The sequence below is a fragment of the Sorex fumeus genome, unplaced genomic scaffold, assembly GCF_029834395.1.
Source record: "Sorex fumeus unplaced genomic scaffold, SorFum_2.1 ptg000051l, whole genome shotgun sequence".
Classification (NCBI taxonomy): Eukaryota; Metazoa; Chordata; class Mammalia; order Eulipotyphla; family Soricidae; genus Sorex; species Sorex fumeus.
In genome coordinates this window covers 40,297,766-40,325,211 of record NW_026606108.1, presented here as the reverse complement: position 1 = coordinate 40,325,211, position 27,446 = coordinate 40,297,766, and the positions used below count along the sequence as shown (strand labels likewise).

Sequence of the window (27,446 nt, the reverse complement as noted above, 5' to 3'; positions counted from 1 at the left end):
GGATACTGGGATCCGTGGTGGTGGGAAATGGGCACTGGTGGAGGGATGGGTATTTGATCATTGTATAATTGAAACCCAAGCACAAAAATGTGTTAGTCTACAACTGTACCTCATGATGTCTCACTAATAAAAATTTTTTTAAAAAAGAAAATAGTGTAGCTTCATAATGCACCGGTCATCAATAATAGATTGGTAATCAGTGTTCTGTTTTCTCCTACTCTTAGATTTAGAAATGACCACCATGTCTTTCATACCACCATTTTCCATTTATTAGCAATAACAGAGGAAATACCAATAGCACCAATTAAAAATGAATCCACACGACATGTTTATCCTTACAGCTGTAATAACTAGTAACTAACATGGATTGGAAAGCACTTTGCAAATGTGTAAAGTGCTATACAGGTACATAATTATCATTAGTAAATTAGCCCAATTCTCCTAGTATTCAAAAGGCACGTAAGGTCAGATACATGGGTTTCAGTGGGGCAAAATGATCACAACCTACAATGTAGCAATGGTTTACATGTGTTGGCAACAAGTTTTACCCCATGCAATCCTGCAGAGCTGAAGTTACACACCCTTCCAAATATGGGAGAATGAAGCTAAGATTAGACAAACAGGTTTGGGTTAGGTTTTTTGTTTTTTAGATTCAATGCTTTTGTCTTAATAAAAGACTCCTCTTTTATATTGTTTCAAAAGATAATGTATAACTAATCAAACTTCTAAATTGTACACTTTAGTAAAATTAAAATTTTTTATTTAAGGTGACAGTAAATTTGATTATTTTTTATGATATTCCAAATAGCATTAGAATTTCAAAGCATTCTGCCACTGCAGAGAGGTCAGATCAGTCGATGTTTGTGCTTGCACATCCTCAGGGAATATTGTCCGTATTCATTCCAGAATTGTTACTAGAAAAAAACAGCTTTATCCATTCCCTTGCCAACAGGAGTCTTGGCAAGAGATGGCTCTTGGCTGACCATAAATAAAATTCCTTGAATCACCAGTATCTTGATTTAAGAAAGAAATTTTACTGTCTTTCATACACAAAAGCTGATTAACAATGATTTTTAAAAAAACACTACTCCACTTTTCACAGGTGTACAAAAGGAAATATAATGGAATTACATTCAACAATAAAGCTTAAAGTTCACTCTAGGTAATAGTTGCATTAACATTCACATACACAAGCACAGAGTAAGTATATTTCAGGAGTCTTATAATAGCATACAGCATACATATGGGAGATTGATTTCAGGTAACATCGTAGGTGTTAGCAAGGATAGCAATTCAGAGTGTTCTAGAAAACTAAACCAAGGAAAAGGTGTAAGCTAGCACACCAAGACAGATCACAGGATTAGTGGACTGAAAAGTCTGCTCACTGTATGTATGAGGAAACAAGATTTCTCTTCAATTTCTGGATCTTGATAGAGTTGCCTAGAGAAGGTTGTGTATACAAAGTGCACATAATTGTTTCTTAGAAAAGAGAGAAAAAGATCCTTTTATTAATACATGCAAGGGGCAGCCCCAGAGTGACCTGAAAGAGTAAAGCTGTGATTGGCAGGTGGCCGGTATAATACAGATGTTTCAGGCAATTCTCTTAAAGCACTTCTGTAGCAGCAATGGTCATTTCAATGGCTGTAGACAGGATTCTCTTTTGAGGAGAGTTTTGGGGACTGTATTCATCATATTTTTCTTTAAAGATTTATATATAGTAATAGATTTTCTCTTTAAATAAATCTTATCAAACAATAAACTGCATAAACTGAGGTGTTGGGGTTTTTACTTTTTTTCCATTTGCTTTTGCATATGTGTTGTTGGAAAAGGATCAGCCTTTTCATAAACATTGTGTGCAAAAAGAATGTCTCGCTAAGTGAGCGCAAGCATGAGTAGAGGAAACACATCAGATCTGCTTCTGTTGCCCTGTGGGCCAGGAGAACACTGCACTCTGGCTTGTAGGAATAGTGCAGATTCTCGGTACAGTGACACCACAGCTAACAAACTTTATGGTGTTCCTAAAGCCTTGTCAGCAGGGGTAGTTTTGTCTGCTAGAGGGAGGCCAGTGCCTCTTAAGTTGTAAGATTTAGAAAGTCTGTTCCCTTTCCGTTCTACATTTCCCCTCCAGACTGGCAACTCCCACTGTTTACTTGCCTCTGTTTCCCAGGCCACTTTGCACCAACTGGTCTAATCTAGCCCATCCCAGCCAATCACAGGCACTCACAGACACCCAAGCTGCTCAATCTCAAAGCCTTTCAGCCTGCCCTGCAAGTGTCATCAAGACAGGATCCCCGGAGCACAGGGCAGAGAGTCCAACCTCTCACTGGCGGGGCTGGGAAGCCTCTCCTTTGCGGCGGAGGAGAAAGGAAACTTGGGTCTGCTTTTTAGATTCTGCAAACAAGCCAGAGTGGAGAGAAAGAGTTAACACCAGACTTAGTAAAGCTTTTTAAGACAAAACTTGATACATGCGATCTAGACAGACACAGGGAACTTCCTGCAGATTTCTGAGGTCTAGAGGAGGGCTCGGGTGGACAGAAGAAAGAAGGGCATTGCTACAAGGGAGGATTGCCAGGATTACAAAAACAGGCTAAGTGGCTTATTTCCATTAGGCGACCTCACTGGTCACTGTTGTCAGTCGTGCTGTTCCCTTTCTCTTTTTTCTCCTGGGTCTTGTTACCCTTCTTCTTTTTCTTCTTTTTCTTGGTTTCCTCCTTTTTGCCGAAGGTTATGAAGTCACTTTTGTCAATTTGGCTGTTAGTAGGCTCCTGCCGGATGGAGATGATTGCAGGAGATCCTGGGATAATGAATTTGTCTGGCAACTCACCGGGACCAGATTGTTTGGGGTTGCCTGGTCCATATTTAAAGGTCCAGCTGTTGCTGTTGACACCAGCACCCACTGGAGGGGACACCTCTCCGGCCTCTGGTTCTGAAAGACAAAACATCCAAAGTCAGTCACAGCATCAACACATTTCTTCCGTGCCTCGCTAGTGTATGGGACACAGGACCGGTCAATAACTGCTCTTACTTTCTCAACAAAGTTATCAGGGAGGCATATTTTTCTTATCAGAGAAATTTTATCTTAAGTAATCGAATTTTTGCATCTTTGTAGAGGATTTCGGAAGGAATATGGTTATTTTATGTGATGCTGGTGCATATCACCAATTTGGAAGTGACTTAACACAAATTGTGTACCATTTATTCCTAAGTATATCTAGTTGTAATAAGTGACACTTCATTCACCCAGTGCTCAGGCCAGAAAGTTCAGAACCATTTTCCTGTCATGTCTCAATTCTAAAGTGGCAGCCCTGAGCCAAGCAGTTGCTTTTCAGTTTTCTCTTTGATAATTCTCAGAGTTGAGAAAATGCTTTAATGTGACATAATCTTTTTAACCAACATTTCAAAGCATTTCTTGACCAACAGTTCCATGGGACACAGTGCTCAGGGGATCAGGATCTTTGGTGTTACTATTTTAATTATTTTGCAGGTAATACACTACAAGCCATACCCATATGAGAACAAACTTCTCTCATACGCATTGTGCATTCTGATGGCTACACTGATTGGCCATTCCTTCATTTATGCCCTTCTCCTCAGGCCTCCCAAGGAAATACTGAAATTAGGTCTCAATCAGGCAATCAAGTTGTGACTGTAAAGGAAAAGGCTTTGAAGAAAATTAAAAATACTACTCCAGTGAACACAGAATGATGAAAAGCAAAACAGCCACTTAAACCAAAACTAAGGCTAGCAGAGGCAGTTCATGGAGTTCACAGAATGAAACTGTTTCCATTATATCAAAGTAACAGCTGAAGCAGCAAGTGCTAATAGAGAAGCTGTCCCCAGAAGATCTAGGCACGGTCACCCCTGAAGGTGCCAGCATGAGACAGCCTGGAAGCTGATGTGGCCTTAGACTGCCATAATTAGAGAGAAATCGGGGCTAGTGCAGCTGTTGACGTAAAGTTGCAGTGAAACCAGTGCTCATGTGCAGTTTCAAAACTGCAAAGGCCCTTAAGAACAAAAGGGAATGCCCTGCCACAGAGGCAGGGTGGGATGGGGAAGTGAGAGGGATACTGGCATAAGTGGTGGTGGAGAACGGGCACTGGTGGAGGGATGGGTATTCGATCATTGTATAACTGAAACCCAAGCACAAAAATTTTTAAATCTATAACTGTACCTCATGGTGTTTCACCAATAAAAACCTAAATAAAAAGACAAAAAAAAGAGACTGGGGCTAGATCCACTCCACCTGTGCTCCATCAACAGAACAATAGCCTGGACGATAGCACTTCTATTTACAAAATGATTTTTCTGGATATTTTTAAGTCTACTGTTGAGACATGCCACTCAGAGAAAAAGACATGACCACTGGGGCTAGAGATAGTACAGTGGGCAGGGCACACAGCTGTGGTCCTCTGTGAAAGGGTCCTCCAAACCCCATGCAGAGCCCTGAGTACCACTGGGTGTACCCCAACCAGGTCTTTTCAAGAGCTCTTGGAGATTAATGTTGTTTTCATATATGTGAACATCCATCCTGTACTCTGTGAATAAGTCAATTTTATGCCTTATTTTGTGGTTGCTGGAGCGATAGCACAGCGGGTAGGGCGTTCGCCTTACAAGCGGCCAACATGGCCGACCCGAGTTCGATTCCTCCGCCCCTCTCGGAGAGCCCAGCAAGCTACCGAGAGTATTCGATAATTATGGGCTGGAGCGATAGCACAGCGGGTAGGGCGTTCGCCTTACAAGCGGCCAACATGGCCGACCCGAGTTCGATTCCTCCGCCCCTCTCGGAGAGCCCAGCAAGCTACCGAGAGTATTCGATATGCCAGACACAGTAACAACAAAGTCTCCAATGGAGACGTTACAGGGCCCACTCGAGCAAATCGACGATCAACGGGAGGGCCTTTACCTTTACCTTTACCTTATTTTGTGGTTCCAGGGATCAAACCCAGGGCATTGCTCTACTGTTTGGCCCCATTTTAACTAATAAGTCTTATATTATATTGTAGTATAAGATTACCCACAGCTGCACACATCCCTTTAATCCTGCACATATCCCTGATGGATTTGGGCGAAGTTAATTAAAAACCTTCTGGTAAGTATTTATTGTTCTAGATGCCATTACTTTTGTGATTCATAGGAAGACGTCAAAATTAATAGGCATTTGGGGCCAGAGAGATAGTACAGTGGGTAAGGTAAACATGCAGCTGACCCAGGTTTGATCCCTGGCCACCCCATATGCTACCCCCAGCAGTGCCAGGAATGATCCCTGAGTACCTCCAGGTGTGGTTCTAAAACCAAAAAAATTGAAAGTGCTTCACGCTCCTTGATGACTGAAAATGAAATTGCAGGGGCTAGAGCGGTGGGGCACTTGTCTTGCATATGGCAGGCATGGGTTTGGTCCCTGGCATTCCATGTGCTCCCCACCCCAGGATGACCCAAAAGCAAACAAAAAACATAACCACAGATGTAGAAACAGCAGAGAACCACACTGGAAACAGAGGCTGAGACTGTGGGCACAGCATGCACACAACCCTAGTTTGATCTCCTGGTCCTGTGGGCACTGCCAGAAAAAGTGATTTAACCTGTAACTATCATTGTGATTGAGTGCTTCAGATAGGTGAGCAAAGAAAGTGATTTCTTTTTGTTTTGTTTGGGTGCCACACCCTGCAATGCTCAGGGGTTACTCCTGGTGGTGTGCAGGGGATCTAACCCAGTTGGCTGTGTGCAAGGCAGGTCCCCAAGGCAAGTATACTGAATGACTTCTGTATATACTGAAACACTCCCCCTATCTAGTTTTATAAACCTCAAAGCTACTGGTAAAATCCTAATGGAAGTTATAGTTGGAAATGTAAAAGGCTGCTGGAATTACCCTAGGAGTTTGTCGGGAAACCAGTGTGTTTGAACATGTTTTATGTGAATTGTTTTTTGACCTGATTATCTTTGGGGAATGAAAATTGTATCTGGGGATATTCTTACCTAGTAGTATAAAACAGATATTTAATTCTGTCCTTCAAACACTGTTAACTGTACTTGTGAAGCAATAAAAAAATAGATTTTGGTTCTGCTTTGGGGACAGGATGGAAGTATTTCAAATATGGTGTGGGAAGGTGTAATGGTGGTGGACTGGTGTTCAAATATTAAATGTAATCAAATACTGTAAAATATTTTATAAAAATAAAGTTTAAATTGAAAAAAAATTGTACTTGTTAATGGGAGCCAGTAAAATGGCAAGAGCCTACACACTGCCTGCTGAAATAGTAGGTAGCGGGCTACCCTGCACGCAGCTGATCCAGGTTCAATCCCTAGGCATCCCATATGGTCCCCCAAGCCTGCCAGCAGTAACCCCTGAGCATTGCCAGGTATGGCTCACCTTCCCCATGCTCCCCAAAATACAAACCACTGCCCTCTGAAAGGGTTTATTGAAAGGAAACCTCACCCATGCCGGCCAGCAGTAGGATAAATGCTGATAAGTCCTTATGCTGATAGCAGTATGCCTTTGGGGGTGTTATAGAAATAAAGGGATTTTTATGTGCAACAAATAAGCAATGTTATTAATGCTATGACCTTCTGAAATTGCCATTATCAATAAAGGACTGAACTTGAACATGCATAGCCTACACCCATGGAATCTACAGGCCTTGACATGACTGAAGTACAATCTACTTCTGCAAACAAACACTCATCCCCATTTTTACCATCCAATTGTCCTTCCAATATAGGAACAGTCACAGAAACTGAGTTTCCCAAGCCCTGTTTGATTTACAACCTTTGTTTACCCCAGAAGCCACTGAGTTCTTCCTGGAAAATCCCACATTTTTCCATCTGCTATAATACTTTTAAAACAATTAAGATTACAAATCTCTGGCCAGTTATTGGAAAACTTCTATAAAATTGTGCAAATAGCAGCTTAACCTACCAGCTTAATCACTTAACTTCCCGTTAGTCATCGATTTGCTCGAGCTGGTGCCAGTAACATCTCCATTTGACCCTCTCGCGTGCTAGTGTAGCCCAATGGCATCTGTTCGCTCTAGGAACATGAAGAGCCTCAAACCGATCGTTCATGATCTTGATGAAGAAGTCTGACCATCTGGTAGGTGGGCGGCCACGCAGTCTTTTGACATCCCGTGGAATCCAGTCGGTAACGGCTCTAGTCCAGCGGTCGTCTTTAAATCTCATTACGTGACCAGCTCATCTGATTTTTGACACCTTGGCAAATGAGACAGCATCCCTGATTCTTGATCGTCGACGGATGTCGGAACTCCGGATTCTTTCTCTCATTTGAGTGAAACGTGATATTCCAAGGATAGCTCTTTCATCCTCTTTGCGAGACCCGAATCGCATTCTCATCCTGTTTGCATAGGGCCCAGGTCTTTGAGGCATATGTTAATGCAGGGAAAACAGTGGAATCAAAGAGATGTGCCCGGAGCCGGAGCCGGAGGTTCTTCGTCCTCTTAGCTATTTCTTCGACGTTCTTGTAGGCGTTCCAAGCCACTCTCTTCCTCCTGCGTAGCTGGGGTGCCAGGTCATTTGTCATGTTGACTTCTCGACCTAGGTACATATAGCTGTTGCATTCGGAGATGGTCGTTCTGTTGAGAGTGAATGGGGCATCAGGAACGAGGCTGTTTCTCATAAACATTGTCTTCGTAAGATTCAGCTGTAGTCCTACCTTTCCACACTCACGGCCAGCATTTGTGCCGCTTGGCTGATGTTTGGTGTTATTAAAACAATGTCATCAGCAAAGTGGAGGTGGTGTAGTTGCCGACCATCTATCTTCACTCCCATTCCTTCCCATTCCAGTCGTCGCATGATGTTCTCGAGGGTGGCACTGAAGAGTTTTGGTGAAATGGTATCACCCTGCCGAACCCCTCTCTTGACATCAATGATTACTTCTTTTAGAATGGTTAGATCCTGGTAGTGAATCCGCAATACAGCTCATGGAGGATCTTGATGTATTGGGCTTGAATGCCCTGATTGGCTAGGGCTTCAATGACCGCTTCCGTCTCAACAGAATCAAAGGCCTTCTTTAAATCAATGAACGTTAAACAGAGCGGCATCTTGAACTCCCAAGAAACCTCAATGAGCTTGGTTATCGTGTGGATATGGTCGATGGTGCTGAATCCTTCGCGGAACCCGGCTTGCTCGCATGGTTGTCCTTCATCTAGTGTTCTGCCAATCCTATTTAGGATGACTCGAGTGAACAGCTTGTAGATGACAGACAATAGGCAGATCGGGCGATAGTTGCCAATGTCATGGTTGTCTCCCTTCTTGAACAGTAGTACGGTCCTGCTGGTTTTCCATTGGGACGGAACCTTGCATTCAGATAGGTAGCATGTGAAGAGCCGAGCCAGCGTATTGATGAGTACTGGTGGCAGGTTCTTCAAGTGTTCAGGTCTGACCTTGTCTGGGCCGGGTGCTGTTCGTTTCTTTACCGACGAAATGGCATGTCGGATTTCAGAAGGGAGAACATTGGGAACGACATATCCATCCTGTGGGATTTGGTATGTCGACAAGTGGACATGGCTATCGAAGAGATTTGAGTAGAAGTCATGGATAATCTTCTCCATTGCTGTTCTGGAGGATGTGATGGATCCATCAGGATGTCGGAGGGCAGTCATCTTGGTCTTGTAGTTGGCAAAGGACAGGCGGGCGTTATGAATATTTTTCCTGGCTTCTGCCACATCTACCAGCACTTCTGCTCTTCTCTCTTTGAGGTCTTCCTTGATCGCATCTCTGCACTGCTTTGCGAGCTTGGACATTAGCTTGCAGTTGCCTGAGGCATGCGCCAAACCATGCTGGTGAATAAGCTCAAGGGTTTTCGAAGACAGGCGTTTTTTTTGTGGCTATCTCTCTCTTGGCGTTCCTCGCACATTCATGGAGGTGCTGTACCAGTCGATCGTATTATTCCTCGTCAATGTTGTCAACAATGGCATCTTCCCATGTTGCCGCAATAGTGCCAAAGTGCTCCCAGTTGGTGGTCGTTCTGGGAGTTCTCTTTTTAAACTTTGCAGCCCTTTCTCCCCACTCTGTGAAGTAGAATTTTGCACGAAGGAGACGGTGGTCCGATCCCGTTCGGAATTTTGGGACAACAGTGACATCGGTCAGGCAAAACTGTCGATTGAATATGATGTGGTCTATTTCGTTGTGGAATCGTCCACCGGGAGACTCCCATGTCCAACGTTTAGATTCTGCCTTCTGGAACTGTGAGTTACCATGGATGGTCTTGGTCGACATGATGAACTCAGACAGTCTCTCACCCTGTTCTTTCCATTCTAGGCCATGTGAAGTTCTTCAGCTGATCTTCTCGGTCCTATCTTGGCATTCAAATCACCCACAATGATCTTGTAGAAGGTGTGGTCTTCTTTATAGAACTTCTCCAGCTCCGTGTAGAACTTCTCAATTTCTCTTTCATCATAATGAGATGTTGGTGCATAGACAACTGTGTAAACTCACACAACTCACGGCACCCACACGGCGGCGGCTCTATCTCTCCCGCCACCCGCGTTCGGTAGTCTCACCCTTCTCCCACCCCGGAGAGGTCGATGGCGATGGTCAGGCGGAGGAAGGAACGAGGGCCAGGCTGATAGGTATTAGTCGTAGTTTATTCTGATTCTCTCCTCATCTCTCCTTCTGTCTCTCCTTCTCTCTCTCTGCTCCCATCTCTCTCTGTTTCTCCTCGTCTCTCCTGTCTCTGCTCCCATGCTACTTCATTCTCCTTCCCCATCCCCCTTCATCCTCCTCTTCCTTCTGATCCTCTCTGAACTTCTGCTTCTTCCTTCTGCCCCTCTCTGAACTCTCTTCTTCCTTCTCCTGCCCCTCTCTGAACTCTCTTCTTCCTTCTCCTCCTGCCCCCTGCCCCACTCCTACAGTACAGTTAAATCCTCTCTCCATGAGGAATTGGGGGAACCAATACACATAGGTGTGGTCACAATCAATAGGGGTGGAGATCAACAGGGGTAGAAATCTTAGCCTCAGGGAAGACCGCTCCTAGGACAGATCCTTCCTTAGCAGGAGGACCCACCCTAGAGCAGAATCCCATGGGCGTGCCTCTCCTCTCCTTGTCTGACAAGCATATAAGAATATAATATAAATCATTTTGTATGGATACAGTAAGAAATATCTTAAACTTATAGAATTGCTCTCCTAGGGCCATCTCGATCTCAGACTACGGTGCTCAGGCCAAATAGTCTTTCCCACCCCTAGCAGGATCCTAGTCTTGTCGTTACCTTTGGATCATGACAGCATTTGTCTATGATCAAACTCTTAACTTATAGTTAAGAATCGTGGCACTTTGGCCTGGCCCATTTTGCTGCCAGGGTAGCTCACTGCTTGCCCTGGGTCCATTCAGTCCCTCGTCGGGACCCTGCTTTTGGGGTGTTAGGAACTAAGGGCAACTGAGGCTTAAGTCGAGAAAGATGCCCGGGAGTGAATAATATTCAAGACCAATCAAATCCTAAGTTACAAAGCATAATGTTAACGGTCTTTCTGTATCTATACAAAAGGATATTACTTTAAGGTAAACTGTTCATAAGGCATAAGGAGAGGAGAAAGGCAATATTTCACTCATACATATAAAATCATAGATTTCTGGGAAACTGATCTTACAAATTAACAAAGTCTGATTAAGGGGAAAACTGATTAACGGGGTGGGAGAGCAAAGGGAAGACTGTTTACAGATAAACACAATGGAAGTGGAAGTGCTTCAGGAGCACTGAGGTGGGTGTAACCAGATAAAACCTAAGCTTCTTGAAGGACAAAGCAATGTTACCCAACAGACAAGGAAGATAGAAACTGCCGGCAGTGAGCCACATCTATTCAAATGTGGCATCTACCTCCACTACCCAGCCGCCGCCACACTCCAGGACGCTTTCTGGACCCGCGTGGCAGCTCCGGCCAAGACTCACGCAGGACTGAAGACCCACAGAACAAGATAAGCGGAACTCTCTGAGACCTTGGAGTCCAGGCTCGGTGGACCCAGGGACAGAGATTCTCTGCTTGCTCCCACCAACCACAGGTGACAAAGGGATTCTAATCAGGAGCCCCACCCTACCCTGCCCTGTCTGCTTCCACCAACCACCCAGGGATCGGACTGCGCACAGAAGACCCACCCTACCCCTACTGGGACCAGATAAATACCCCACTGGCAGACACTACGAACACTACCTCCACTACCCAGCCGCCGCCACACTCCAGGACGCTTTCCGGCAGAAAAGTGTATGGACCATGCGTTAAACTACATTGCCATGCCTCCCTGAGAGGGAAAGGGTGTTGCTCCCTTCCGCTTCCCCCCCCCCCCCCCCCCCCCCCGCAGCAAGGTGGCCACTGCCTCAGAGCTTATTGGAAAGCCAGGTATGAGATGGGGCAACTGCAGTCTCATGGGAAGGGGGATGGTTACCAGCTCATCTTTCAGGCCCTACCGAGGTCACGAGTTGCCCCCCCACAAGCGGCTCTCTGGCACAGCCATGACTCCAGAGGTAAAAGGACTTAATCCAGAGCCTGGCAGCCTGCGGACCATGCATTAAACTATGGTGCCATGCCTCCCTGGGAGGGAAAGGGTGTTGCTCCCTTCTGCCTCCCCCCCCACTTAAAAAAGATGTCTATTACTTATAATTAGAGAAATGCATATTAACTACCATGAAATATCACCTCACAACTGTCAGAATGATTTTTAAAAACATCTTTTCTTTTTATAAAAAACAATGCTGTGATTTATTCATAGCGGAGTTTTAGACATACAATACTGTGGTGTCAACTTCCCTGCACCAGTGTTCCCAGTTCCCTCCCATATGGCCCCATCTTCCTCCCCACATACTGCCCTCTTGACAGGCACCTTTCTAAGTTCATTTGTTAAGTTTGGGCCTGTTGACTTCAGTGTTGTTGCCTCTGTGGTTTGGAGATGTGGCTTTGTCATTCCCTACCACCACCTACACGGACTCTTGACCTGGCCCCAGCTGCTTCTCACCTGTCTCTGCTCCCCCTCAGCTCTATTCTGTCTTCTCCCTGTACTCTGGGGCCAAGGTTAATCTGGGCAACCCCGCCCCCTTTAAAACACTGCATTCTCTCAGCCAGTTATAGAATGATTATTACTGAAGATTAAAAAAAAGAAATTTATATAATGCAATGTGGGCCATTGAAAAAATAATAAGAATTACGGAAATGAAATAAAGCAAGCAAGAGTTTGGGGTCGCTGAGTGCCTGCCTTCTGTGTGAGACATCCACTAGCTGGTGAAGCCAACCCGAGCTCTGCAACTACTGTAGGCAAACTCCAGGGCTAGCCTCTAGTGGTGCCAGGGATCAACTGGGGCTAGCAGCGTGCAAGGCAAACTCCTTAACCCGGGTGCACTCTCCCTCTGGCTCCCCGGTGTGTGTGTGTGTGTGTGTGTGTGTGTGTGTGTGTGTGTGTGTGTGTGTGTGTGTGCACTCTCCCTCTGGCTCCCCGGTGTGTGTGTGTGTGTGTGTGTGTGTGTGTGTGTGTGTGTGTGTGTGTGTGTGTTCCAGCCCTGAGCCCACATCCAGTATAGGAAGGAAGGGCCTTGAAAACCCTGAGCTTTGCATAAATGCAGCAGACTGTTCTGGAGCCGCTCATAGGAATGGAGGTGGGGGAGGTGTGGAGGTGGGAGCAAGCGAGCCGCAGAAAATCGCAGCTGGAGCTTTCAGCTCCTCCCCCCTCTGCGCCCCATTCATCCCTTTGTTACCAGCTCTGGGATTTGGGCGCTGAGGTTAATAAAGAGCTTTCAGAAAACCCATCATTTTGATTAAAGCCACGGCTTCTCCCGCCAGACGGCACTCAGGAGCCTGCCCACGCAGCGCGCTCGGCCGGGTCAGTGCAGCGGGTGCAGGCCATTAAGTGATTGCAGCCGTTTCCGGCCCAGTCAGCGCCCTGGACCAGCCCGCTTGCTGGCTCTGCCGCTGCTGCTGCTGCACCCTCCCGGCGAAGCAACCAAGCCAGCCTTTCAAGCAACAGTGATTTTGATTGAACGATTTGGGGGGCGGGGGGGACGGGATGGAGTGAGAGGCAGAAACCAGCCCAGCCCCATTGAGGGACCGTTTGCAAGAGCTGGGCTGCTCCCCGCCCCCATCAGTGGGTTCAGTGGCGCTAGTTGAAGCCCCGCCCCGCTTCCCTCCGCACATCCTTTATGAATTGGGCGAAGTTAAGCCCTGGCAGCGGTGGTGTTGTTGCAGCCGACAACCCACCCCATCCCCCAACGGTGGTCTGAAATCCAAATCCTGTTCCGGATCAGAGAGCATCAGAAAGCTGACCCCATCTGGCCCGGCATTCCCAGCCCCTCCCCGCCGCTTCTCGTGGAAACAGGAGAACGTCAAAATACATTGTTTTCTGTAAGATCTCAAGATTCTATACTCAGGACACTGAATTTAAAGCTGGCTGCACCAGATAAATTACGTGGCGTTTAGCGATATCACTGGGCCTCAGTTCTCATCTGTAAAGGAGGTAATATCACCCAACTCATACAGTTGTTATAGAATTAAATGTAATTATGCTTCATTTTCTCTAATAGCGTTCTACAAAGCCTGGCTGCTTACACTGGATCACGACCCCATTTGGGATCATATAATGTGGGTTTCTGGCAACCCTAAAAAAAAAAAAAATCCACAGTTAAAGATTTCTGAGTGCACAAGGATTAAAAATTCAAAATAAATCATGTTGTGAATCCAAGGTGCTTCTAGCAGTGCTCATCACATCACATTCCTCGAGCAGAGGCCTCACAGGTGGTAGGAGGCCCCACAACTGAGCTAACAATGCCAGGACAAAGCGGAAACACAAAATCGGCAGAACATTCATCTGTTTTAAGGAACACCGAGCATTATATTGGATGTAGTATGAATAAAAAGGGTATCTGTGCAGTGGCACAGTGCTTTGGCCTGACGCACACGTGTTGTTTTCACACTGCTCCCATATTAATAGCAGAGCTGCTATTTTTTCACTTATGAAATCTTGGGGAGTGGGGGAGAGAGGAGCGGAGGAAAGCTGGACTCACACACCAGCATGGTGAGCCCCAGAATGGGATGGGGACAGTGTGTGACCGAGGCCTGGGGACAGGAAAGGCCACCAGACAGCACCGCAAGGAGTGGGCTCAGTGATTGGGAAGATTCTGTGGGTATCTGGTGCCTCCGGCCACAGCTGGGCTAATTTTCAGTAATCTTAGAGCGGAAGAGATAAATACAGTGGCATATTTTTAAAGCCACAGCTCTTGCTTTGTGCCCAAAATAACTTCGCCATTTCTAGGTTAAGAACATAAAGACGTCATGTGCTGTGAACCCAGAATGGTCTCAAATCTTCCAGGCTCACCACAGTCAGCTACTAAAATACATGTTTTGTTTCTATGAGCCCCAGGCTGTGTGGTTTTCTCCTGGTCACTGAGGCCTCGGGATAGGATCCAGAGGAGCATTTCCCCTTTTCCTTACATCCTGGGGTAACACCATGTTTAAAACAAGTTTGTGGGGCTGGAGTGATAGCACAGTGGGTAGGGTGTTTGCCTTGCACGTGGCCAACTGGCATCCCTGGCATCCCCATATGACCCCCCAGCACCACCAGGAGTAATTTCTGAGTGCAGAGCTAGGAGTAACCCCTGAGCATCATTGAGTGTGACACAAAAAGCAAAAAGAAAGAAAGAAAAGAAAAAATTTGGGAGGCAAAGAGAGGTGAGCACTCTGGAGTTAGTCTCTTGGCCCCTCGGCTCCCATTCTATTATAGGTAAAGCAAAGATAAAAATATCCGTCTAATGGAACTGTGAGCACTAAAGATTGAGCTCAGAAATCACAGATCCCAGTGAAACGTGTAGAACTGGGACAAGAGGGGAGCCGCTGTCCATCATGTTTGTGGTTACTCTGGGGTAGTCCTCTGACACCCCCCTTCTCCTCCCACCCCCTCGGCTCCCAACCTGTTTATTCTGGTTGAAGGACTTCCAGGAACTCTCTTCCTGGGGTCCTCCCCCATGGGCTCTACCCCTCCCAGGGCCTTAAAGAAAACAAGTTGGGAGGTTTTCTGCTTAGATGTGGTTGCTAGGCTGGAAGCCTTTCTCCAGGGTCCTCTGAGGCAGGCAGTGAAGCCAGGGCTCTGCTGTGCCACTCTGCCCTCTGCTGTTTCCACTATGCCACCTGTGGCATGGGCTGCAGCTGTCTCCCAGAAACACTGACATTCATTCCACTAAATTGACTTCTCATTTACAATGCTGTAGGCAGGGTGCTATGAATCAGGGCTAGTGCAGGCTTCCTACCCGGTCTCAAGAGACTCCTAGTGTAGGAAAAGGCAAAATTGCTTGCTTGCTTTTTTTTTTTTTTATAAAAGGCAACTTTGTCTTAAGGAATAAAGTAGATGAACTCTGTCATAAAAGGAGCATCCAGCTTGAGAGAGAGAGAGAGAGAGACAGAGAGTATAGCTATGCTTAGGTGCACACCTCAGAAGTTAAACCAACTTCAGATCTGGCCTCACCATTTCCTAGAAGGAGGCCCGGGGGGGTGGGGGATAATATGGGTGGGGGGCTGCGCAGGAACTTGTTTTGCCTAACAAAACAGATGTGGGGCCTTAACCCTTGGTAACCTTAACGTTTGGTAGCTCAGTTTCCAAAGCAAATGGGTATGATTACACCCTCTCAGGGTGTATATAGGGTGGGGTACATATTACAGATTAATACAGATTAAAGGAAGTAGTAATATCAGCCTTAACAACACAAAATGTGACTTAATGCAGGCTATTATTATTCTTATTCACAAGTAAATTATCTCCTTTGGGGCCTCTGTATCCTCAACCCAGGGGGCTAAATCCCTTGATTTAGCACAGGGTTAAGTGACAAACAGCTGGGGAGTGGAGGAAGGTCCTGAGGAAAGTCATAACAAGCAAGTGCAACCCCCAGATAAGAGAATTACAGTTTGATGTGTTCATACCCTATAACCCAGCTTAATCTATTCTACATACAGGCAGGAATATGTAGAATATACATATAACAATGTGTACTGCACTATCCTAAACTAGCCTCCACCCCACACACACTTGTGGGATCTTCTAACCATTGGCCAGTACTCCTGGCCCCTGTAGATGAATGCAGTCATTTCTACATCTGTCCCTCTCCTCTGACTCATTTCACTCAGCATGTACTTTCCATGTCCATCCATTTATAATCAAATTTTATGACTTCATTTTTCCTAAAAGTTGCGTAGTATTCCATTGTGTAGATGTACCATAGTTTCTTTATCCAGTTGTCTGTTCTAGGGACCAGTATGACAATAATAGTTAGAAATTATCACTCTGGATAGAACTGAGTGTTGAAAGTATGTAAAGGGATATATATGATAAACCTTTCGGTATCTGTATTGCAAAACCATAATGCCCTAAAAGGGGTGGGGGAGAGAGAGGAGAAGAAAGGGGAGGGGAGAAAGAGAGAGAGAAAGGGATCATGAACAAATTGTAACTGTGCATCTCACTGTGATTCAATTTTTTAAAATAATTTTTTAAAGAAAAAGAAGAATGTGTACTATAGGGTCAGAACAGTAGTACAATAGATAAGGCACTTGCCTTGCATGCGGCCATCCCAGGTTCAATTCCATAACCCCATATGGTCCCTGAGCATAGAGCCAGAAGTAAGCCCTCTGGGCATGGATCAATAAAACAAAAAATATATATATTTACAAGACATTTGTTCTCCTTTGCAGCACTATTCACAATAGGCAAAATATAGAAACCCACATATCCCAAAACAGATGACTGGATAAAGACATCATGGTACACAATGGACTACTACTCAGTTATAAGAAAAGATGAAATCATAATTTGTTGCTGTGTGGATGAATCTGGAGAGTATCATGCTGAGTAAAGTTAGGAAAGGGACACATACACAAAGATCTTCCTCATATATGGGATATAGAGAAACACAGTAGGAGGATAACTGTCACTGTCACTATCTTCCCATTGTTCATCGATTTGCTCAAGTGGACCCAGTAACATTTTGAGCCTTGTTACTGTGTTTGGCATATCGAATACGACATGGGTAGCTTGCCAGGCTTTGCCGTGCAGGCAAAACACTCTCAGTAGCTTGCCAGGCTCTTCGAGAGGGGCAGAGGAATCCAACTCGGGTCGGCCATGTCAGCTGTGTGCAAGGCAAACTCCCAGCCCACTGTCACTGTATCACTGTCTTCCTATTGTTCATCGATTTCCTCAAGCAGGCACCAGTAACATCTCCTTCGTCCTAGCCCTGAGATTTTAGATATCGCTCCAGCCCAAATGCCCCAAATCAATAGAAGTCAAGAACTGGTCTTTAATAAGAAGCTTATGGGAGAGGGGGAGGAGAGGGTTTTGGGGGTGGCACGAGGCTAGGGGAGCACGGTGCCAGCTCTTGGGCATGAAACCCTGTAGTATCGCTAACCATGGTGCCTAAAAGAAAACATTTTATAAATGGTTTATATATTGGGGCCAAAGAATATAGCCTGGCATACAGCTGATCTGGATTCAATCCCTGGCACCCCATATGGTCCCCAAAGCCCACCAAGAGTGATCCTGAGCACAGAATCAGGAGGCCCTGATTACAGCCTGATGCGGCCCAAACAAAAAATAAAGAGATAATAAAATCAATTTATGCTAATTTATACTAAGAATACTATACTATAACGTCTCCATTGGAGACTTTGTTGTTACTGTGTCTGGCATATCGAATACTCTCGGTAGCTTGCCGGGCTCTCCGAGAGGGGCGGAGGAATCGAACTCGGGTCGGCCATGTTGGCCGCTTGTAAGGCGAACGCCCTACCCGCTGTGCTATCGCTCCAGCCCATGATAGCACAGCGGGTAGGGCGTTCGCCTTACAAGCGGCCAACATGGCCCACCCGAGTTCGATTTCTCCGCCCCTCTCGGAGAGCCCGGCAAGCTACCGAGAGTATTCGATATGCCAGACACAGTAACAACAAAGTCTCCAATGGAGACGTTACTGGGCCCGCTCGAGCAAATCGACGATCAACGGGAGGGCCTTTTATACTAAGAATGCTATCCTGTGTTGCTTTTAGATAGCCAATGTTCTAAGGTAAACAGAAAAAAATCACATTAACTAAGTGATTAAAAATCAATCTGTGATTGCTCTGTGAGTTGGACTATGCATGCCTTGCATGCAGAGGCTGGGTTTTGTTCCCGGCACCCACTGATGCCCCATGTGCCACTGGCAGTGACTGAGCTGTGGCTCCCCAAAAACAAAATATTACATGAATGTGTGAGGTCCTGGGCTTGATTTCCGGCAACAAACCCCATTTCCCTTCTGCTACACAAACACATTAATTTGAAAAATAGCTGGCAGTCAATTTAGTGTCAACTAATGGGCTTCTGGGTGACAGCATGTCAATATAGGATCCCCCTTTACAGCCAAGGTAGCATCCAACACTAGGTATCACCAGAAGAGGCTATGGGACAGGAGCGCATGAAGACTGCTCTAAGAATATAGTTTATGGGGAATGGAGAGATAGTACAGTGGGGAGGGGCCTGGCAGGTGGCTGGCTGACCCTGGTTACTTCCTGGAACCCTATATTGTGCACTGAGAGCAATGACCCCTGAGTTCAGAGCCAAGGTCAGTGTAAGTCCAGTGGAACTTACATCAGGTATGGCCCCAGATCAAAACAAACAAAATATATATGTGTAGTTTATGGATTACAAGGAACATCTGGAGGGTGCCTCACTAAAATTGAGGGAGACTTGACTGTTTTCATGCAAATGATGTGGTATTGTTTAAAATTTACATCAACAATGTAATTATATATATATATGTATTTTCTTTTATCATACCTCTTCTAAATCTTATACTTATTAAAGCCCTAGGGGATGCACATTAAGCTGACAGTTGTGGTTAGTTACATCTAGGGAATGTGACCTGACATAGAGAGTGTGGCTGTTCTAATTTTATTTTAGTTCTGTACACATTTAACTTGTTATTTTGTCTGTCCTTTTATAATGAAAATAAATCACACACACATGGGACGAACCCAGCCACTACCTGCTTAATCAGCTGCAAATTCAAAAACTAGCTTAAAACAGAAAGAAACCATCATCACAAAGAAAAAGCAGCCTACTGGATAGGATAAGGTATTTGAAAGTCATACATTTAGTAAGGCACTAATATTAAAAATAAAGACCTTGTACAACAACATAACCTGAATTTAAGAAGGAGCAAAGGATCTGAATTCTCCATACAAACAACATTTCTCCATACAAATACAGGAAATAATGATCACCACCACTTACAGACCAGGGAAACAGAACAAAGCCACGGTGAGAGGCCAGAGAGATAGCACAGTGGGTAGGGTGCTTGTGGGGCATGCACCCAACTTGGGTTCAATCCCCGGCATCTCATATGGTCCACTGAGTCCCACCAGGAATGACTCCTGAGCAAAGGGCCAGGGAATAAACCCTAAGCACAGCTGGGTGTGGCCCAGCCTCCTCCCCTGCAAATTCAGGCCACTCGTTAAAACATCAAGGGGCCAGGGAGATAGCTGAGAGGGCTGGAGCACATGCTTCGCACACAAGAGGTCTTGGTTTGCTTTCTGGTTTCATCTGCCCCCCCCCCCCCAGCCCTGCTGAGAGCAGAGTCATGATTAGCCTAAGCACTATGGTTCCCACCTTCTCTCCCCAAATGATGAGAAACTTCCAGATGGAGACGACATGGAAGTAGCCAATCAGTGCCCAGCTTGGTGTTGGCTCATGGCACCACCTTGGTCAGCCCTTGTGTCTGCATCTGTTCAGCTCCTCCTTCGGCCCCACCAGCGACACTCGGGCAGGTTCTCACAGCTGCCCCACCTGCACCTGCCAGGCAGAACTGGCTTCCCAACAGTCCTGCTTCTGGCTCCCCGTGGGCCTGCAAACTTTGTGCCTCCACTTTTCTCTTCGCTTTGGTACAATCTGTGCCTCTTCAGATTTGGCAGCAGTCCCAGGCTCTGGGTTGCTGTGTCACTTCTCAGCCCTCAACCACCATTTCGAGACAAGCAGCAGGATCCCTGCGCTGCAGGATTGAAGATGGAGGTGCTGTGTCAGAACCCCGTGGGAAGGTGGCGGGAACTGGCCCTGTGCACCCAGCACAAGCATCCTGAAGCCCACTGACCGTGTAAGGGGTTTGGCCAGTAAGTGCTGACTATTAAACAATGTAAATGAAAAAGTTTGGAACCTGCCCTGAGCTAAGCCCCATCTCTCTCAACCCTCGGAGCAGCCGCCAAGACAGCCTCGCCTCTTACAGGTCCCAAATGCAGCCTGGATGGGCCAGAGTGCAGGGCCATGGCACGGCAAGGCTGGGCTGCTGCTGGCAGATAGCATTCAAACAAACTGGGCCTTCATGTCATGTGATGGGATCGCACCCCTGTCCATCATGTGACAAGCCTGCTGGAATCAGCTAGACCATCTCCAAGCCAGTGCTCTGCCAGAAACTGCACTCCCCACCTTGGCCCACATATCTCTGCATGCAGCTACTAGTTCTTGGCTGGAGGAAAGACACTCATTAGCTTGGACCTCTGAGGATTCAGTAGAGCAGACGAGGCATAGGGCCATGCCATGCAAGAAACCTCCAAGCTCCAGGGCAGTGTTTGGAATGACCTGACCAACCTGACTCCAGCTGGGCTCTCTGGTCTCATCCCAACAGCCATCCTCCAGCCTGTTACCCACACATTTGTTTTTTGTTTTTTTTTTTCTTTTTGGGTCACACCCGGCTTTGCACTGGGGGTACTCCTGGCTCATGCACTCAGGAATTACTCCTGGTAGTGCTCGGGGGACCATATCGGATGCTGGGAATTGAACCCGAGTCGGCCGCATACAAGGCAAATGCCCTGCCTGCTGTGCTATCGCTCCAGGCCCACCCACACATTTGTTTTGATCTGTTTGTACGAACTGGCCTCTTTACCTAGAACTCTCTCCCTGTCCACAGCTATGGACCATGCTCCAATACTCAGCATTGAAAGTCACAGAGAATCTGGATCTGGTCCCCCAAGAGTCCCCAGTTCCATCTCCTGGGTTTCCACAATTCTCTGTCAATATTTAATATAGGGGACAGTTTCAGCCCTGGGAATATCCAGGGGGAGACACCCTAGGCCAGTGGGCCCCGGCTTCCTTCCCCAATGTGTCTGTGTGTACTATAATGGGCCTCAGCTCAGGCTGTTGTATTTCTCTTATTCTTTTATATTTGTTTCTCCACTAGGCCATGAGAACAGGGCTGTGTTAGAATCATATCCCCATCACAGAGAACAGAGCTGCCTTAAAGAGGTTCTCTGAAAATGCTGAGTGACTGTTACAATGTCCCAATCCATAGTTTATACTGAAGCCAAGTCAAGATAAGCACCCTTGGTAAAATATGCTAGGATTTCACGTGTGTGTGTGTGTGTGTGTGTGAGAAAGAGAGAGAGAGAGAGAGAGAGAGAGATAAAGAGCAAGAGAGAAAAGTGAGAGAGAGCCTGCACGTGTAAATGAGGATTTTGCCACAGTGCTGCTGCTGGCTAATGCTGGAGTTCAAGGACATGCCTGTGTGTTAAGTTCTGTGAGGATTTTCCCCCAGTAGCCTTACAGTCACAGCCATTTAGATGGCTGCTCTCCTGGAGGCAGAGCGTGACCCTCCTGAGGAAAGAGCAAATAAATTCATTTATATGTCTAAATCCCCAGGTTTAGAGAGAGCTTACTGAAGAACTCATCTCCCCAGAAACATCACTCCAAGGCAAATAATCAGAATCGATTTCTGTTTGATACAATAAAAGAAAAAGGAACACTGACTCAGACTCAGGGCAGCCTGGGGGACACATCCTGGGACATGAGCCGCCGGGGACCTAGTCCTCCTCACTGCTAGAGCCTGTGGGGTAACTTCATTCCCCCCCAGAACTGCTAAGAAGCTCAAGGCATTGAAAAGCCATGTCTGCATGTCTCATGTTGCTAGTAGGAAAAGGGTCTGTGCTCCCAAAGATTGCGGGCTTGGGCGGGGGTGGGTGGGTGGTAGGGGGAGCTCAAAAGTCATGCTTTGCACACAAGGGACCCTGGTTGGACCCCCCACCAGCACCACGTGGTCCCTGAAGCACTGCTGAGAGAGCAGCCTTTAAGCACAAAACAGGGAAAACCCCTAAGCAGTGCCAGATGTGGCCAAAAGGGTCACAGTCACGGTCCTCCCATTGTTCATCGATTTGCTCGAGCGGGCCCAGTAACGTCTCCATCATGAGACTTATTGTTACTGTGTTTGGCATATCGAGTACCTCACGGGTAGCTTGCCAGGCTCTGCCGTGCGGGCGAGATACTCTCGGTAGCTTGCTGGGCTCTCCGAGAGGGGCGGAGGAATCGAACTCGGATCGGCCTTGTTGGCTGCGTGCAAGGCAAACGCCCTACCGCTGTGGCGCAATCGGTTAGCGCGCGGTGGCCAAAACAACAAAACAAAACCAAAAAAAAAAAAAAACCCAAAACCCAGATGTTTGAATTTTTCCAAACAAATCCTGCCCATATTGCTGAGTGAAAAAGTAATTGAGGGGAAAACTAAAGCGCTCCCCCGCTTCAGAACTCACCCCTCAACACACACAATGCTCCTATCAGAATCTGCCTCCTCCTCAGGGTCCCCTGGATAATGCTTCATCCTTTCTCCCTGCTGCTAACCTCAATACAGAAGGGTGGGTAGCATATGCCCCATGCTGTGGGGGTGGGGGTGGGGGTGGTGCTCTTTTCCCACTACCTACCACACCCGACTCTTTCCTCATGAACTACTTAAACGGTGAGGGTTGCAAAAAAATAACCTTCCAATATTTTTTTTCTGAGTGATTTTTTAAAAATTTTTATTTGGGCTGGAGCGATAGCACAGCGGGTAGGGCGTTCGCCTTACAAGCGGCCAACATAGCCGACCCGAGTTCGATTCCTCCGCCCCTCTCGGAGAGCCCAGCAAGCTACCGAGAGTATTCGATATGCCAGACACAGTAACAACAAAGTCTCCAATGGAGACGTTACTGGGCCCGCTCGAGCAAATCGACGATCAACGGGATAACACCTTTAACACACACACCTTTTTATTTGTGAGACATCACGAGGTACAGTTGTAGACCCACAAATTCTTGTGCCTGAGTTTCAATTATATAATGATCAAATACCCATCCCTCCACCAGTGCCCATTTCCCATCACCATGGATCCCAGTATCCCTCCCACCCCCCATGCCCCCCATCCCACCCTGCCTCTGTGGCAAGGCATTCCCTTTTGTTCTCTCTCTCTTATTGGGTGTTGTGGTTTGCAAAAGAGGCAATGGGTGACAATCATGTTTGGTCTATAGTCTACTTTCAGCATGCTTCTCCCATCCTGGGAGGATCCTCCCAACACCCTTTATTTGGTGCTCCCTTCTCTATCTGAGCTCCCTTTTCCTCTAGCATGTGTGGCTGACCTCCAAGCCATGGAGTGAAATTCCTGGTACTAATCTCGGCCATTCTTGGGTGTTAGTCTCCTATTTTGTTATTTTATGTTCCCCAGATGAATGCAATCTTTCTATGTCTATCCCTTTCTTTCTGAGTCATTTTGCTTAACATGATACTTTCCATGTAGTACCACTTGTATGAAATTTCATGACTTCGTCTTTTCTAACAGCCATATAGCACTCCATTGTATAGATGTACCAAAGTTTCTTTAACCAGTCATCTGTTCTCGGGAACTCAGGTTTTTTCCAGATTATGGCTATTGTAAAGAGTGCTGCAATGAACAAACAATTGCAGATGTCATTTCGACTATACTTTTTTGCCTTTTTGGGATATATTTCCAGGAGTGGTATTGCTGGGTCAAATGGGAGCTCAATTTCTAATTTTTTGAGAATCGTCCATACTGTTTTCCAAAAGGGCTGAACCAGTCAGCTTTCCCACCAGAAGTGAAAGAGGGTCCCTTTCTCACCACATCCGCGCCACCACTGGTTGCTTTTGTTCTTGTGGATATGGGCCAGTCTCAGTGATGTGAAATGATATCTCATTGTGGTTTTGATCTGCATTTCCCGATGATTAATGATGTGGAGCATTTTCTCATGTGCCTTTTAGCCATTCGGATTTCTTCTTTGAGAAAGTTTCTATTCATTTCATCTCCCCATTTTTTCATGGGGATAACCTTCCAATTTTTGCATTAAATTTACTTAAGATTTATTATCAGTAAATTCTTGGCTGCATGCCTATTTTGTACAGCAGTATGCCCGTGGTTGTATAAACATTTCTCAGAGGCAAAGGGCTCAAGATAGGAAGAGTTTACTAGGCCCTGGTTGAGATTACCATCCTCTGACCAACTCTTAAAAAAAATGCTCTGAAGCCGGGGACAGAACATAATATTTTAGCCATTAATACAGTAATGTGATGGAGTCCATAACCATCCTCTCTCCACACCCCTAACTCTGCCTGCAGAGAAGAAAACCCCAAGGCTGAGGGTACTAGGAAGCCAGGAAGAGGATGCTCACCTCTCACTTCAGTTCTCACTGCTTCCCCAAGAGGAAAGGAGTTTTTCCTGACTGGGAGATGACTGTCAGCCAGGTAAGGAATATAGTTAAATATACAGATAGGAGCTGGAGCATTAGTATAGCCTGGAGGGTGCTTGTCTTGCACGCGGCCACCAAGATTTGATCCCCACATCCCATATGGTCCCTGAGCACTTCAAGGAGTGATCTCTGAGTAAAGAGCCAGGAATAAGCCCTGTGCATGGCTAGGTGTGTTTCCCAAACACACAACACAATACAACACAACACACACACACACACACACACACACACACACACACCACACCCATGGGCAAAATCCAAAGAATAACAAATATGTTTTGGCCATCTAAACCACCAAATAGAAACTGAAACATCTCACCATCTTTCCCAAGAATAATCTGATTCTGCATAACCCTAGTTCCTGATCCCTCGGAGGGTTAATCTCCATAAAACAACAGTCTCAAAAGGTATTCGGAATAGAATCCACACTTACCACCCCTTCTATTGCATGTCTTTGCCTCTGCTCAGCCCGCCTCGCCATTTCAGGAACCTGGAATCCCCTGTGACACACAAGGAGATCCCCCACCCCACCCCCACAGATGCTGGGTCCTGTTTCCTAGCATGTGAGTATACAAGAACCTGAATATATGCAATATATTGGCACCATCAAGAGGGCCTCTTGAGGGGTGACTACATTAAGGAGTTTGAGAGACGATGGCCCCGACCTATCCATATGGGCCCCGTGACACACAAAGGACCTTTCAGGAGAGGGAGAGAGACACAGAGACTGGACTACGGCCTCCCACAGCTGGGAAAAGCCAGGAATGGATCTTTCTCTGGGGCTTCCGGAAGGAATGCAGCCCTCTCAGCACCCTGTTAGAGCCCACACAAACCCATTTGGACTCCAGATTTCCAAATTACAAGATATCAACCTAGTTAATGGTTAATGGCAACCGCAGGGTCCCATATAGATGTTGGTATCTGGAAGTAAGGGGCTATGGTTGCAACTAAGTGACCCCGTGTGGGGTGGCTATGGAACCATCGTGGGCAGAGATCAGAAGCTTGAGGCCTGTGGGGGAAAGTGCCAGGATTGCCTTTCACAGGTGGTTGAAGTGAGTACCCCAAAAGAAGCATATATGGGGGAGAAGGCACACATCCCAGGGGAGCACCACACTTGTTACCAACAGATTGTCAAGGGATGCCAGTGGACATGAGGGCCTTGTCAGCATCAGAAACACCTTCACTGTTTCATAGGAGCGGGATCCCACCTTGATTTTGCATTAAATTTGCATCAAACCCGGCTTGGACTTCTGATCTGTGTAACTGTAAGGCAGTAAACTGGTGGTTTTGGTTTTGGTGGTGGCAGTTGTGGTGCTGCAGGTAGGGGGGGAGGAGGGTGGGCACCAGGCCACACCCAGCAGTGCCAGGCTGCGACCATCTGAGCCCAGCCCCAATTTGTGTTGACACAATTTTTTGTTTGCTTGTTGTGGGGCCACACCCAGCAATGCTCAGGACTTACTCCAGCTTTGCACTCAGGAATTACTCCTGTATTCAGGGGACCATATGGGATGCTGAAGATTGAGCCTGGGTTGGCTGAATGCAAGGCAAATGCCCTACCTGCTATACTATCTCTCCAGCCCCTAAGATACAGATTTATAGTGACTTGCTACCTCAGTGAGCAGAATGAATGCAGATCCCTGAGGTAAGCCTGGACCTTAGGCTGTAAAGAGACCTTGCTCCAGCCCAGCAGGACCAACGGGCTATAGTGTGCCAGGGAGGAGCAGGCATCAGTGCTGGGAGATGCAGGATCAAACACTGCCTCTGCATTCAATAATGAACTGAGGGAACCATGTGAAACACCTGTGTATGACCAGTCCCTTGATGCTGGGGACATATGGGTGCTGGCAAACCACTCGCTAGGTGTGTCAGTGGCAGGCACCCCTAAATATTCTGAACCTTAATTTTCTTTGAGAAAACACAGGATTAAAATACACTTCACTTGTGTGTCAAGTTTGGAATGCATGAAAAATGCTGTCATGGCTCTCAGGAAAAATCAGCTATTATGAAGGCTTCCTTCCTCATTTGAAAAGAGTATGTGTAACCTCGGGAAACACAGCACTGGACTTCAAGACTCTGTACCAAACCCAGGAACGAGCTTTCATGCTGACAGCATTTGGCTCCCTCAGCTCCCAAGAAAACATGCAGCCGCACCCTGAGGCTCCAAGGGGTCCACCCTGGGTAGCTTCCTGACCTGCTGACTCCCATCACCAGCTTGTATATCTGGGAGCACCATTCTCACTGGCAGAAGGCTCAAGCTTTGTCACAGGTTTTTTAGGGGACTCTCATGTGATGATGGGAACAGAGTCCATACACATGTCCATGGAGCATGGTATCTTACTATGTAGGGTCACAGAAATCAGAGAAGGAGAGGAAACAGCTTGGAGGTCAAGGCATGCGCTTTGCATGTGCCCAGCCCAAATTAAAAGCCAGCACACCTTGGTACCCTCAGGCCTTTATGCTTAATCATTAAACCCAGTTGGTCCAGAATCACGAAGGGTGGTTCCAGACCCCCAAGCACTGCTTGGAAGGTACCCCCAGCCTCCCAAAAATGTCAGAAGGTTTGGGAGGAAATTTCACCTTCCAATTCTGCAGACCCAATACCACTGGAACATATCTCTGGACAGAGGTGGATGGTAAAGGCCCGCACACTGATTCCGGGAGAACAGGTGTAGGACAAATGAGACAGGGAAAAGAATTAGCTCAGGATCTACTTAGTAAAGAAAAATGTTTAATTTCAGAAACCCTGACTCTCAGTTTCTTACTACATGGCCATTACAAATAGAAGGTGCAGAGTGTTTGTCCAAGAAGGAGAAGAAAGAAGCAAGTCATGGATAGATGGAGCCAGCCAAGACCAGTTTGGGGGCTTGTCCCATGGCGGGGAATTCTTGCACCCTTTCCCATACCACCGTGCTCCCTCTTCCACTCCACATAGGCCACATAGAGAATTCCAACTGACAGGATGCACC

At 46.6% G+C, this 27,446-nt stretch overlaps 1 protein-coding gene across 14 annotated transcripts in view; it reads right to left on the bottom strand.

The window, feature by feature from the left end:
- Positions 1 to 246: 246 nt before the first annotated feature.
- Positions 247 to 27,446, bottom strand: part of LOC130033107 (protocadherin alpha-C2) — a 243,894-nt gene continuing 216,694 nt past the window's right edge. For 12 of the 14 annotated variants that reach the window (XM_056124816.1, XM_056124813.1, XM_056124820.1 and 9 more), the window contains one exon: positions 247 to 2,926. In XM_056124816.1, the coding sequence (XP_055980791.1) occupies positions 2,616 to 2,926 (311 nt within the window). In that variant the 3' untranslated portion in view covers positions 247 to 2,615. The remainder of the gene's footprint in view (positions 2,927 to 27,446) is intronic. The other 2 variants (XM_056124809.1, XR_008793894.1) reach the window with 2 other exon arrangements.